The sequence below is a fragment of the Bos indicus x Bos taurus genome, chromosome 29 (genome assembly GCF_003369695.1).
Source record: "Bos indicus x Bos taurus breed Angus x Brahman F1 hybrid chromosome 29, Bos_hybrid_MaternalHap_v2.0, whole genome shotgun sequence".
NCBI lineage: Eukaryota > Metazoa > Chordata > Mammalia > Artiodactyla > Bovidae > Bos > Bos indicus x Bos taurus.
Window position 1 is genome coordinate 13381393 of NC_040104.1, and position 13770 is coordinate 13395162.

Below are 13770 nucleotides of genomic sequence, written 5' to 3' on the forward strand. Positions count from 1 at the left end.
AGGCAACTTTTTCACTCTCCTCTTTCACTTTCATCAAGAGGATTTTTGTTCCTCTTCACTTTCTGCCATAAGGGTGGTGTCATCTGCAAATCTGAGGTTATTGATATTTCTCCTGGCAATCTTGATTCCAGCTTGTGCTTCTTCCAGCCCAGTGTTTCTCATGATGTACTCTGCATATAAATTAAATAAGCAAGGAAAAGGTTACCATCTCACAAAATATAGATAACCAAAATGTATTTTGTTGCAAATAAAATTAACATCTAATATTCAGTCCATGTTCAAATTTCCCTGATTCTCTAAAAACAGATGTCTTTTCACAGTTTATTGAAAGAATGTACTCATATGTTTCACTTTTAAGTTGTTCTCTTTTAAGACTAAATAACTGTCTCTTTCCCAATTTTAAAGCCATTTGTTTGTTCAAAAACTGGGAGGAAGTGGCATGATTTGTCTTATAGAATGTCTCAAGTATTGGGTTAGAGCAGGAATCCACAACACTGGCACCAGGACCAATACCATTCCTTGGTCTATTGAGAACCAGGTTGCAGAGCAGGAGGTGAGCAGCAGGCCAGTGAGTGAGGCTTCATCTGTATTTACAGCTGCTCCCCATCACTCTCTCATCACCCAGAGATGGGTCAGTCTCATTTTAGGAAAAGAAGATCTGGGCTCCCACCAATTCTGCATTATGATGATCTGTATAATTATTTCATTACATATCCCAATGTAATAATAAAAGAAATAAAGTGCACAATAAGTGAAATATCCTTCAATCATCCCAAAATCATCTCCCTTTGAAAAAACTGTCTTCCAGGAAACCAGCCCCTTGTGACAAAAGTTGGGGGATTGCTTCTCTGTAGCTTTATCTGTGTTTTTCCCTGGAGACTGGCAGGTAGATCTATACTTGAGTTCAAAATTTTTTATTGGGATATTTCATATGCAGATATATATTTCTTATGGTGCTACTTAAAGAGTCTCACTATTTCTAGTTGCCTCACTTTGAGAGATGCTGAAATGCAGTGGATCCTGATGTTGCCAGCTTCATGCATCCATTGTATACTCCCTTTTTTATTTCCACTTATGGTTTCAGCATCCATTGATGACCTTTGCCCAGATCCATCGTTTCATGAGGATGCTGCAAAATAGTGCTTTCCTGTTTCTACCACTCCTTCTGTTTTAATTTCTGGAATTCTTCAATAAAAATAAGATTCCTTAAACTGTTTGTGGTTACATGGAATCTGCTACATACAAAAAAACAAGGCATAAATATTGATGATTATTTTCCTTTCTCAGCTCTCAGAATGGTGTTAGGGCCCTAGAAATCTGTCACAATGACAAATGAGATGTTGTCTATTAGTACTTTGAATTTCTGACTTTTTATATATTTAATTTGTTCTAATTAATGGATGTAATGCTAAAATTATCCCAGTTTTGGCTTCTGCATATGGATTCCTAAGCTTTTCTTAGACCCACTACCTAAAACCACTCATATGTCCCTGGGCTGCCTCTGAAGTCTACACTTTTCCTTTTGACCTCTTTGCCTCCTAGCAATCAGCTCTCAAACGAAGACAGCAAACCATGTAGTAGCTAGGCAGACCACATGAGATCATGAATGTCTAGCATGGCCCCTCGTATTCACTTTTATGGTGTCCTTAGCAGTTATTTTCTCCAAGTTGGCAAGTTTCTCCATGCCTTAGATGTCCATGCGCTTCACTTTGGTTTTCAAGCCAAGCCTCAAGGAAGAGATCACAGTAGAATTCTCTGAATTCTGAGAATTTTCTAAGACCATTCACCAAAGACAGGGATGGAGATAAAAATTTTATTGAGAGCTTTGTACTTTTATCAGATCCATTAGTGCCCTATAGCGGACAATTAGGGCAGGTTAGAGTACATATAACTAGAAGCTCCTGGTCACCACTGCATGTCAAGGAACTAAAGCTTCCCTGAGTACTTGGAGCCAGGAAAGAAGCATGAAGTGGCTTGTGCTCCTCGGGCTGGTGGCCCTCTCAGAGTGCGTAGTCATGTAAGTATGGGGACTGTAAGTGGCATCATCTTCCTTTCTGGGTTAGAAAGAAATGGAATATTTCCCTGATAGTCTTAAGGTTCAACTCTTACTTACTGATAAGCACCTTCTATAGGTACTTATTCTTGCTTCTTTAGCCTTGGGCTTCGCAGGTAGTGCGAAGTGGTAAAGGACCCACGTGCAAATACAGGAGATGTAAGAGATGCAGGTTCAGTTCCTAGGTCGGGAATATCCCCTGGAGAAGGACATGGCAACCCACTCCAATATTTTTGCCTGGAGAATCCCACAGGCAGAGGAGCCTGGCAGGCTGTGGTCCATAGGGTCATATAGAGTTGGACATGACTGAAGGGGCTTAGCACGCATGCAGGCACCTTGCTATAGAAACTGTGGGTCCCAAGGATCGAGATGTAGGTTTCCATGGTTGCATAACTCTTGGGACCCCATCATGTGGTGACCTGCTGAAAATGGAAGACCTTGCAATTGTTTAGTGCACAACCTGTACAAATGTATGTGTGGTCCTGTGGAATAGCATTTTTCTACATTTTATTCTAGGTGTCCTCTCCGTTCTTTCTCTACTTCAGTGTGTATATGTCTATATGTCTATGTCTGCATCTCGGCATCTCTCTCATTTATCTCTCCATCTCTTTGGAAGTCCCTGTGAGTGCAGATTTCTCCGTGTTGTTTTCTCTTCTTTTAATTTTTCAGTTTTGACTCATCCTTGCTTCTTTAGCCTCTTAATTTCCCTAATTTGTTTCCTATCTTCTGGATTCTTCTCTCAACCCTCTGTTCCATTTCTATTTGGAGAAAGATTGGGAGAGCTACTTCTACATTGTTTTACATCTGAAAAGCAGTGTGAACACAGCCAAGTGACAAACTCCTTGAATTTCAGATTCTTTCCCCATAAAATTAGGATAATGATCCCCTTCTACAACCTTCCTCCCTGATCTTCCTTAAGAACAATACAGTGGGATGGCAATAGGAATACTAACAGCTGTCATTGTTGAGATTCACTATACATCAGATACATTATATCATCACTTCACTTATGTCCCAAATTTTCTATATGGAGGGTGGTAATCATTACATTCCACCTTTTTACCCAGGGGTAAGCTGAGAATCCAAATGGTCTTACCCAATGTTACACAACAGAACCTGTATTCAAACCTACACCCTTGCCATGGTATTTGCATGGCATTCCGATAATAAGGTGACATTCATAAAAATGCTTGGAAAATACACAGTGTATTACAATGACAGTTATACCTTAACACAGACAGCTAATGGTATCTTCTCCTTTGTTTCTTTTCCTAATCCTCGGTGAAAGTTTGCCTCTAAAGAAAATGAAGACCTTGCGAGAAACCCTGAGGGAAAAAAACTTGCTGAACAATTTCCTGGAGGAACAAGCTTACAGACTGTCCAAGAATGACTCCAAAATAACTATTCACCCGCTGAGGAACTATCTGGATGTGAGTTTGTAGGGAGGATGGCTCTCACAGCGCCCCCTGGTGCTCTGGCCTAGCACTGAGGTTCTTCTGGAGGTGGCAGATGGGAAGTTGGGGCTGGGGCTCCTGCAGGAGGCAGAAACACTGGGGAACAGGAACCCCATTCCAGAGGAGAAGGCATTCTCATCCACAACTCTTGGTCTGTGGTGACTGGGCCCAGCAATGACCAGGTGGCAGGTAAACATCCATTTCTGTGTCAAAGATGTGTCATTAGTTTGAGGGAGATTGTTCTTTCTGAACTAAGTGAGCCACTCAGTTATAGATGAAGGGTGAGCCATCTCTAGTCAAAAGATAAAGCCAACTGCAAAGCAATTGTGAATTCCCCAGGCAGAAGAATTCAACTTCCACAGATGCAAGAATAACAGCAGGAAAAAGTTACCGAATCCCTATTCTGTGTAAGGCCATAAGAATCTAACACTGTGGATGTTGTTATTAGATTAGAGAAAAGAGCACATTTTGTCTTCAAGATTGTGCAGGCAGCCTGAGGGATAGGCAAAGAGTAAATATATGACAAATGAAAGGGTCACCTGTGCAGTGTTTATGGGATGTGGTCTGAGTTTAGAGGGAGTGGCTGGGATTGATCAAGGAGACCCTCCTGGAGAAGGGTGTGCACAGATGAGTTTGAAGAGGAGACTAGAGAGCTTCTCAAATGAAGGCACCAGGACTTCCCTGGAGGTCCAGTGCTTATGACTCTGGGCTTCGAATGCAGGAGGTACTTTTTCAACCCCTGGTCATAGAGTGAATATCCCACACACCACGTGGTGCAAGAAAAAATATCAAATGCAGGCACCTCTGAGAACAAAGGCTGTGAGCTGCATGGTGATTGGAAAGTGATCTCAGAAGACAAGTGACACCCAGAGGGAGGCAGCAGTGTGGGAATCGAGGGGAGCCAGATCTGCACTAACCCACCCATCTTGGTCCCCACAGACTGCCTATGTGGGTAACATCACCATTGGAACACCCCCTCAGGAGTTCCGGGTCGTCTTTGACACAGGCTCAGCTAACTTGTGGGTGCCTTGCATCACCTGTACCAGTCCAGCCTGTTGTGAGTACAAACACCCTCCAACCCACCCATCTTTTACTTGCCCTCAACTCCCTTCTCCACCCTTGGCACCTGACTGACACTCATCTCTTGTGTCTGCAGATACACACAACACCTTCAATCCTCAAAATTCTTCAAGCTTCCGGGAAGTAGGCTCGCCTATCACCATCTTCTATGGATCTGGGATAATTCAGGGATTTCTTGGCTCTGACACCATTCGGGTAACGTGGAAACAAAAGCTGAGTCAGGACTGACTATGGAGTGACCACTGCTTACAAAACAGATACAGTACCAGCTGGCAGGACCATCCTACCCTAACTCCCATAGATACTGGCCATCTTACCCACAGGATCCTGTCCCTGGGGAGACAGTCTCCGTAGTGACACACAAACAAATGGATTAGCTAACCCAGAGAGTTGCTTGGGCTGTGGACTTGCAGCTCCTCTGCCCATGAGCAGCTCAGGGTTCATTTTGCTGGGAGCCAGAAGAGGGGGGAAAAAAGCAGCTACTTTTATATTCTCAGACTGTGCCAGGCACTGCCATGGTAATAACTTGCTTAAACCTGCAACAACCCCACACAGCAGGTGCATTAATTAGCTAATGATACAGATGAGGATACACTGGCTTCCTTGGTAACTCAGAGGTTAAAGCGTCTGCCAGCAACGCAGGAGACCTGGGTTTGATCCCTGGGTTGGGAAGATCCCCTGGAGAAGGAAATGGCAACCCACTCCAATATTCTTGCCTGGAGAATCCCATGGATGGAGGAGCCTGGTGGGCTACAGTCCATGGGGTTGCAAAGAGTCGGACATGACTGAGCGACTTCACAGATGAGGAAACTGAGGTGCAGACAGCAAGGGCCTTCCTGAGGTCACACGTGTGGTAAGCGATGGAGCTGGGCTGGATTGGTGAAGCTGGTGGTGGGTGTTTGGGGAAAGGATCAGGGGACCCTGAGGGAAATCAAGCACTTCAGATATCCAGAGTGGATAAGAAGGAGGACTGAGATGTAGGGGGGCCTGATAAGTATGTTCTCAATGTATGGGGCCTTTGGGAGTCTAATAAAACCTATAGCCTCACTCCCGCAAAGTACCTGAGTAGTTCGCCTCTCTCTCTTACTCTCTGTCTCATACACACTCACACAAACACACACATACCCCCAAAAGGGTATTTCCCAGGCAGTAATTTCATAAGAACCCTGCCAGCAACATTGTATAATGGACTTCTGTCTTTCTGGGCAGATGCAGAACCCAAAATACATTACCGTCAATTCAGTCCATTTCTCTCATCAGTTCATAGAGACGCCAGAGAAGGCTTTCCTGCTCTTTACTCATTTTGTCCATAAGGGGACAGCGTTGGATCCTGGCCTGACTCTTGGTTGCCCCACCTGTACGGAAGCCATGAGGCCAGTTTGACTCATTCAGAAGGTGTTTTTCAGAGGGGCAGATGTTTTAAAATATACAGACGCACCTAAATGGAACCCAAATTCCCATCCAGTCTCGGTCTAACCATCTGAGATCTACCTAGGACATAGAAAGACCTCAGTTCTTCTCTGCAGAGCTACTGCAATCTCTTCCTCAGCCCAAGCCTAGACCCACTTGCTGCTGCTGCTAAGTCACTTCAGTCGTGTCCGACTCTGTGCGACCCCATAGACGGCAGCCTACCAGGCTCCCCCGTCCGTGGGATTCTCCAGGCAAGAACACTGGAGTGGGTTGCCATTTCCTTCTCCAGTGCATGAAAATGAAAAGTGAAAGTCAAGTCGCTCAGTCGTATCTGACTTTTAGCGACCCCATGGACTGCAGCCTACCAGGCTTCTCCATCCATAGGATTTTCCAGGCAAAAGTACTGGAGTGGGGTGCCATAGGCCCACTTAACAAACATTTATGTGGGAACACTCTTCTCGCCCACAGATCGGGAACCTTGTTAGCCTTAAACAGTCGTTTGGCCTAAGCCAGGAGGAATACGGGTTTGATGGTGCACCCTTTGATGGCGTCCTGGGCTTGGCCTTCCCCTCCATCAGCACCAAAGGTGCCATCCCCATCTTTGACAACTTGTGGTCGCAAGGTGCCTTTTCTGAGCCTGTCTTTGCCTTCTACTTGAGCAAGTAAGTCTGAGCTGGACAATCTGGCTCCAAATTAGTTGTAAGATGCTTTCAGTTGCATGAAAATTATGTGACAATTGATACAAAAGTATCCTGAGAGATAATCTAACCCAAGATAACTATGGCCCCAGGGCCCCACCTGGCTTCACCACTGGCTTTTATAATAAAGTTTTATTAGAACACAACCATGCTCCTGGGCACAAGAGCTGGGGCTTGGTGTAGGGGGTGAGCCAAAAGGAAGACTAATGCAAGGTGTCAGGATACGAGTTGTAAGAAAAGGCAACAGGATTTGCTGATGAATTTGACATGGAAGGGAAGAGAGGGAAGGTGGAAATCTTTCCCTTCTCACTAACATTTCACTGAGCACCCAGGACCAGCTACACAAAGAAAGGTAGGACCCAAAACAAAAGTGTGGGACTCCTTTTTCAACAAGTATTGGGAATTTTAAGACAGGGAGAGCAGAGGTGGGGGCCCTGCTGAGTGTGGGGCCCAATGGACAACACAGGTCATGGGCCAGTGAAGCCAACCCTGGGTGACTTGAATCCACACCCTAGTGCTTCAGGCCTTGATTTTTCTGAAAAAAATACAGGCTGGACAAGGGGGAAGCCAAAACCCTTCAGCACACTGACCTCTGAGGGTATCTCTGAGCACTCAGGTTACAGGAGGTCCAGGGCTTCTTCTGAAAACTGAATGGATAGAGCCTTGCCAGGTGGCCAGGCTTCTAACCTCCTTTGTGCCACTCATTAGCCAGCAACCGACCTCAGTCTGGTTCTCAATTGCTCCTAGCCTCGAATTCTGCATCTGTAGATGGAGACCTTATTAGGGCCTTGATGAGTAGACAAGCACAGCTCTCAGACAGAATCTCTTCCAAAGATCTCCCCCTCTCTTCTCTCTACAGATACAAGCCGGAGGGCAGTGTGGTGATGTTTGGTGGGGTGGACCACCGCTACTACAAGGGAGAGCTCAACTGGATACCAGTGTCCCAACCTCACCACTGGCTGATAAGCATGAACCAGTAAGCCTCTCTCTCTAAGGGTCACCACAAGTGATGCTCCCACAGCTGTACACAGACACAGACAGACACACAAATCCACTCCCAGGCAGTCAACAGACATACACATCAACCACTATGACACAGACAGCCACAAGGCACTCATGCAAACATATAAGCAGGCACATATAAACATGAATAGCCAGCCAGAGACACACAAGTACACACAGAGCCATATATGAACACACATAAACAAACACAGAAACACATAAATACACAAACCACCCAGGGGTTCATAATCACCCCAGGCCTCCTGACCAGGGCTCTGAATAGGGTCCATCACAAGGTCCAGAAAGGCCTGTGCAGCTGCAGGAGGACTGCACCCCTGAGTGTGAGGTGGGGAGCATGGTTATAGGACTTTACAGTGTGGTGAAAAGACAATCAGGGAGAATTACCTCAGCCTGAACAAAGCTGTGGTAAGATGACCCACTGTCCAGGGCTACAAAGGACCAAGGAAGTTCTCAGCAAGATAAATGTCAGTTAAAAACAGGGAAAGTCCTGAAGAAATGGGGAAAACTGGTCTCCTTAGGGAGAAGCTAGCCAGCAGTGGAGAGAGGTTGGCCACGGTCTTGGGACCTGAAAATGACTCATAAAAAGAGACACCCCACACCCCTGGGCACACAGTGGGGCGGGGGTTATAACTGAAAGAATCGGGAAGGTGAGATCCAGGAGTAGCTTGAGAAGAAGAGGCAATAATTGATGAGATTCTGTGTTTGACCCTCAGATAAAAGCTTACCTGTCCTTTGAGGTTCTGTGTCTAGTCAGGTATCTCCTGGTCAGGGTCTCAGTGTCTGAGCCCAATGAGGAGGTGCTGCTCAGAGACACCGTCTCCCAGGGCAGCCAGTCTCCCCCACCCCTATGAGAATCTGCTGCCCACAGGGACTTCCATCTTCACAGTGTGTTTGTCCCATTGTTGGTGAGACATCAGATATACCTCTCTGGATGGTCTTCATTACTTTCACAGTCTTCATTCACTCATTCAACAGACAAGCATTGTGCATCCACTGTGTGCCAAGCAATTTAGGAAGGCAATGAGAATAAAGCTTGCCCTCACATCTAAGAAGGTAAATGTACAAGAAATGATACACACACAGAGTGAACTGTCACCTTGGTACATGCTAGACATGAGGAAGGGTCTACAGAGAGTGACCAAGACAGGAGACTGATATACACCGGGAGAAAGATTTCCCTGAAACCATGACAGTTAAGCTGAAATCTGGAAAATGAGGAGAAATTAGCTAGTCAAAGGCGAGGGGACGCTTCTAGCAAGGAAGCCCAGCATGTGGCAAGGTATAAAAGAGCCAAGGTACAAAAGGTGTATTCAAGTACTGCTCAAGGATGTCAAGGAAGGTGCTGTGATCAAAGCAAAAGAAAAGTCAGGGCAAGAGATGACTCACTGTTCTAGAGACAGTCAGGGAGGGGGCAGCTGTGGGGGAGGGAGCTCACAGTCCCTCAAGGAGGGAGCCTTCCACATGACCCTGAGGCCCGCTTTGTCTACTGTCTCTCAGCATCAGCATGAATGGGAATATTGTTGCTTGTTCTCATGGATGTCAAGCCTTTGTGGACACCGGGACATCATTGATCTACGGCCCAACAGACCTAGTCACCAACATCAACAAGCTCATGAACGCCAGGCTTGAGAATTCTGAGGTGAAGGGTCATGCCACAAGGTCACTCCCAGTCTCCCCACATAATAAGGATTCTCTGGGCCAACCTCTCTCCTTCTCTCTAACAGTATGCAGTTTTATGTGATGCCGTCAAGACCCTGCCTCCTGTCATCTTCAACATCAATGGCATCGACTATCCACTGCCCCCTCAAGCCTACATCACCAAGGTGAGGGGCCATCCCTGAGGGTTTGTTCTCTAAATTGGGGTTTTCAGGAACCCTTGGGCTACTGCTGGGAGGAGGGCATGCTCCTCAGGCCAAGCCACAACTTGCAGATGCTGCTGAGCCCCTGTGGCTGGGCCAGCGCCTCCCACAAAATCAACCACTTGAGAGTAGAGGACAATCTGGGACATCCATCCTCCTGAAATAAATGTGGAGACACCACTCCATGATGACATGGTGGGAGTCACAAGGAGAGGGGAACACTAAGGGCCTCTGCCCTCATAGATCTTCAGTTCAACTAGACCCCTCAGATGCAGAAATACAGGAAGTCAGCTCTAGGGATCCTTAAAATAGGACATGTGACAAGGGGGGTTGGCTGGTGGCAGTCCCTGTGTGCTCCCACCATAATGATTAACAGTCTCCCTTTCCTTATTGAAATTGTCCCGGTTACAATAAATTACATGGCTACCTTAGACCTTGACTGCAACTTCCCCTTGCTAAGTCCCAGTTTTCCCCCCTGTGAGTCAGGCTACCTGACCCCTCTATGGGGAGGTTGGATGCTAAGGTGATTAAAGGGTGCACAGTGACTGCTCAGCCCTGACACAGGGTGGAGGCTTCACGTCAGCTCCCTGTGGGAGTTCAGAGCAGGCTGTTGGGCTCAAAGAAGGCTTTGAGGAAGAGAGGGAATTGCAGTAATTCTAAAACCCCTGACTCATGGCACCATAGGGAGGTCTGCTTGGGTCTAGGCAAATCTGCCCTGGGTTCCATGCAAATGGCACCCCACAGTGCTCTGCAAAGGGACCCTGGGACTTATTAGGGGTGATGAGGGCTGTGGACCGACAGGTGGGGATGGAGACCAGAATAAGTCACCCAGCCAAGCCTGGAGTGGCCAAAGGCTGAGTGTGGGTCCAAACAGGCTTCTCAGAGGGCCTGAGCGAAGTCTTAAAGAACATGTTGTGAGCACTGTTTTGAATGTATTTAACATGCATAACCAACAGTGAGCTACTGTATAGCACAGGGAACACTGCTCAACATAAGGTGGCAGCCTGGATGGAAAGGATGTCTTTGGGACAAGGATACGTGTATATGTATGACTGAGTCCCTTTACTGTCCACCTGAAACTTCAAATACTGTTAATCAGCTATACTCCAAAACAAAATTAAAAGTTTAAAAAAAGAGCTGGTTTTGGGAACCCAGGAGAAGAACAGGCATTCTCTGCAGAGAAAACAAGGAGCAGGAGTCAGAAGGAAAGAAACAGAGAGTGGGAGGAGAACCAAGGGACACTCTTGTTCTTTTCTAAAAAACTGTATTGCAGTATAACTGATCTTCAGTGTTGCCTTAAGTTATGCTGCACAGCTAAGTGATTTAGCTGTACATATTTAAATATATTTTTATTAGTTAATCAGTAAATATTGAATATAGTTCCTTGTACTATAAGTAGGACTTTGTTACTTTTCTGTATATTATTTTGCATCTGATAACTCCAAACTTCCAATCCTCCCCTCCCCACGTTCCCGAATATGTCAGTCACACGACTTGGCCCTTTTTGGTTTTGGATGAACCCTCATATCCCCAGCTGCTGAGAAAATCACCTGATACTTACAAAAAAAGGGAAATAAAATGAAGAAGTGTGTCAGGTCTGGATATTGAGGAGGGAGTAGCAGGTAAGCACACAGGCTGACTGGTGTATGTCTCTAACTCCCCCAGGATAAAAACTCCTGCATGAGCATCTTTCAAGGGGGCCTAGAAAATCTCTCTCCAGACAACTGGCTCCTGGGTGACGTCTTTCTGAGGCAGTACTTCTCAGTTTTTGATCGAAAAAATGAAAGGATTGGCCTGGCTCCGGCAGTGTAAATGCTTGGACTGTTTCAGGAATCAAGCAGGCGACTCCTAACACACACTCGCTCACACTAGGGCACTCCTGCCCAGCGATGCTGGTGAACTGTGTTTGGTGCTCTGCAAACTCTATTCTCAGTAAAGAATAAAATGTTTCACTCTTAATGGTGCTAAAACAAATGGGTGCCTCTTTTTGGGTCTGGGAGGTGCATCATAATCAGGGAGGATCTAGAACCAAGTCTGAACCACTAGGGAGAGGAGCTCAACTCCAACTGATTTCAAGGAAAGGGGAGACTTTTCATAAGAACACTGGAGATCGTGTACATAGGAACCAGAGAAGACAGAGAGATCTCAGTGACTGGACCCAAGAAATCAGAAGTCATCAGTTCTCTCTTTCTCACCCTCGCTCTTTCCCCTCTTTCCTTTGTATGTCTAGCCTGACAGCTTTCTTCCTTAAGGCTTCTACACCTAGTGAGGGAGACCAGAGCTACATGCCTTAGGGTTTTTATCCCTAAGGCGTCTAACCCATAAGGAAAGAAGCTCATAGTCTTGAGGGTTCAAGGGAGTGCTCTGACTAGTCCACCTCAGATCACATGTCTGTATGGTATCTCCAATTGTCTTGAAGAGATGTCTTGTCTTTGCAATTCTATTGTTTACCTCTATTTCTTGCACTGTTCACTTAAGAAGGCTTTCTTATCTCTCCTTGCTCTTCTCTGGAAGTCTGCATTCCTTTGATTTTAACTTTCTCCTTTGCATTTGCTTTCACTTCTCTTCTTTTCTCAGCTATTTGTAGCCATCCCCAGATAACCACTTTGCCTTCTTGCATTTCTGTTTCTTGGAGATGGTTTGATCACCACCTTCTGTACAATGTTAGAAATCTCCATCATTAGTTCTTCAGGCACCCTGTCTACCAGATTTAATCCCTTGAATCTATTTGTCACCTCTGCTGTATAATCATAAGGGGTTTGATTTAGGTGATACTTGAACGGTCTAGTTGTTTTCTCTCCTTTCATCATTTTAGCCTGGATATTGCTTGCTTCTGCCTACACAATTAGTGGCAGGTCACCACCCTCCGTCCCTGGTGGGAGCAGAGCAAAACCACACAATTTGGGATCTGATGTCCTGAGTTTGCACTTTGGCTCCTCATATCCCTAGTTGTGTGAGCTTGATCAAGTCCCTTAACCTCAGTTTCCTCATTAGGAAAGTGAGCATCATGATGATAATTCCACCTTGGAGACTGTATGTGTGCCTGGGAGGAGCAAGTAGCCCTGAGAAGGCTTTTTGAATTCCTGAGTCTGGAGCAAATGTGAATTATTCTGCCTCTTCAGGTGGCAATCTTCTGTTTAGAGACAACTCTCGCCACGCTTAGGGCTCAATATGAGTCAAGCAAAATGACTTCTGTTTCTGAACCATGACAAGGAACTCTGACTGAGCAGCACTTCTTTTTCCTGGATCCACCAGGAGCTAAAGAGCTGGCTTCACTTACTCCCCTCCTCACACTTATCAGCCAACCTTTCCTTACCAAATACTTCTAGCCTAAAATCACACTGCAGGGAGAGTTGTAAAGGCTTTTGGTCTCTTGTCAGTTCCCCGCATCTCCTCGGTAGCACAGGAATCTGTTACTATGGCAACCTGCACAGTCCAATCTCAACCTGTTAAATGGAACTGTCCCCATTCGGCCCCTCATGTCTAGAACACCGGCAGTTGCCTTAGAAACCTTCCTATGCCTGCTATTTAGTGAGGAAATACATGTGAACCTGAACTAGCTTTCTTTTCCAAGGGTGATTCCAACCATGCAAAGAAGTAACCAGATGTTTAGTCATCTAACTACCCACGGGACTTAACAAAATCAAAGCACCCATCACTCATTTGTGACTTGCCTCAAAACACCATTGAAGTGATCTGCTGCAAAAATCTGCTGCAACATTGGCATGTACACTTCAGAAGGAAGACGTTTCAGATTTCTTTCTTTCTAAGCAGTTTCTGGGGATGAGATTGCAGTAGGAGATCTCACCACCCCTCAGTCCTAAATAGTTAACATGGCATGAAAGAAAGAATTGCTTTCAAGGCTTAAGAACCCATATTCTGGATTGAAATCCCAGGTTGACCTTTTACTAGCTACAGGACCTTGGACAAATTATTCATCCTCTTAATTTGTTTCTTATTGATAAAATGGGATTAATTCTGTAACAGAGTTCGCTCTTTCACAGACCTTAGCAGGTGGTCATTGCTGTGCACCATTGGCCCTTACCGTGTTACCAGGCAACTGTTACCCCAAGACCATTAGTGATCTTGCTCTGCCATTGATTGGTGCTGCAAGTGGCCCCTTCCTGAAACAACCAGCTGTCTATGAGCATCACTTAGAGGCCCATTCAGCCTACAGTAGGTGGAGAGTTGGT

General features: G+C 45.7%; 1 protein-coding gene across 1 annotated transcript; it reads left to right on the forward strand.

Annotated features, from left to right (window-relative positions):
* Positions 1-1893: 1893 nt before the first annotated feature.
* Positions 1894-11551, forward strand: LOC113886401 (pregnancy-associated glycoprotein 2-like). Its single transcript, XM_027532577.1, has 9 exons — positions 1894-2017; positions 3342-3483; positions 4447-4564; positions 4664-4782; positions 6466-6659; positions 7555-7671; positions 9216-9357; positions 9443-9541; positions 11243-11551. The coding sequence occupies exons 1-9, from the start codon at positions 1965-1967 to the stop codon at positions 11387-11389; spliced, it is 1131 nt and encodes a 376-aa protein (XP_027388378.1). The 5' UTR covers positions 1894-1964; the 3' UTR covers positions 11390-11551.
* The last annotated feature ends 2219 nt before the right edge of the window (positions 11552-13770 follow it).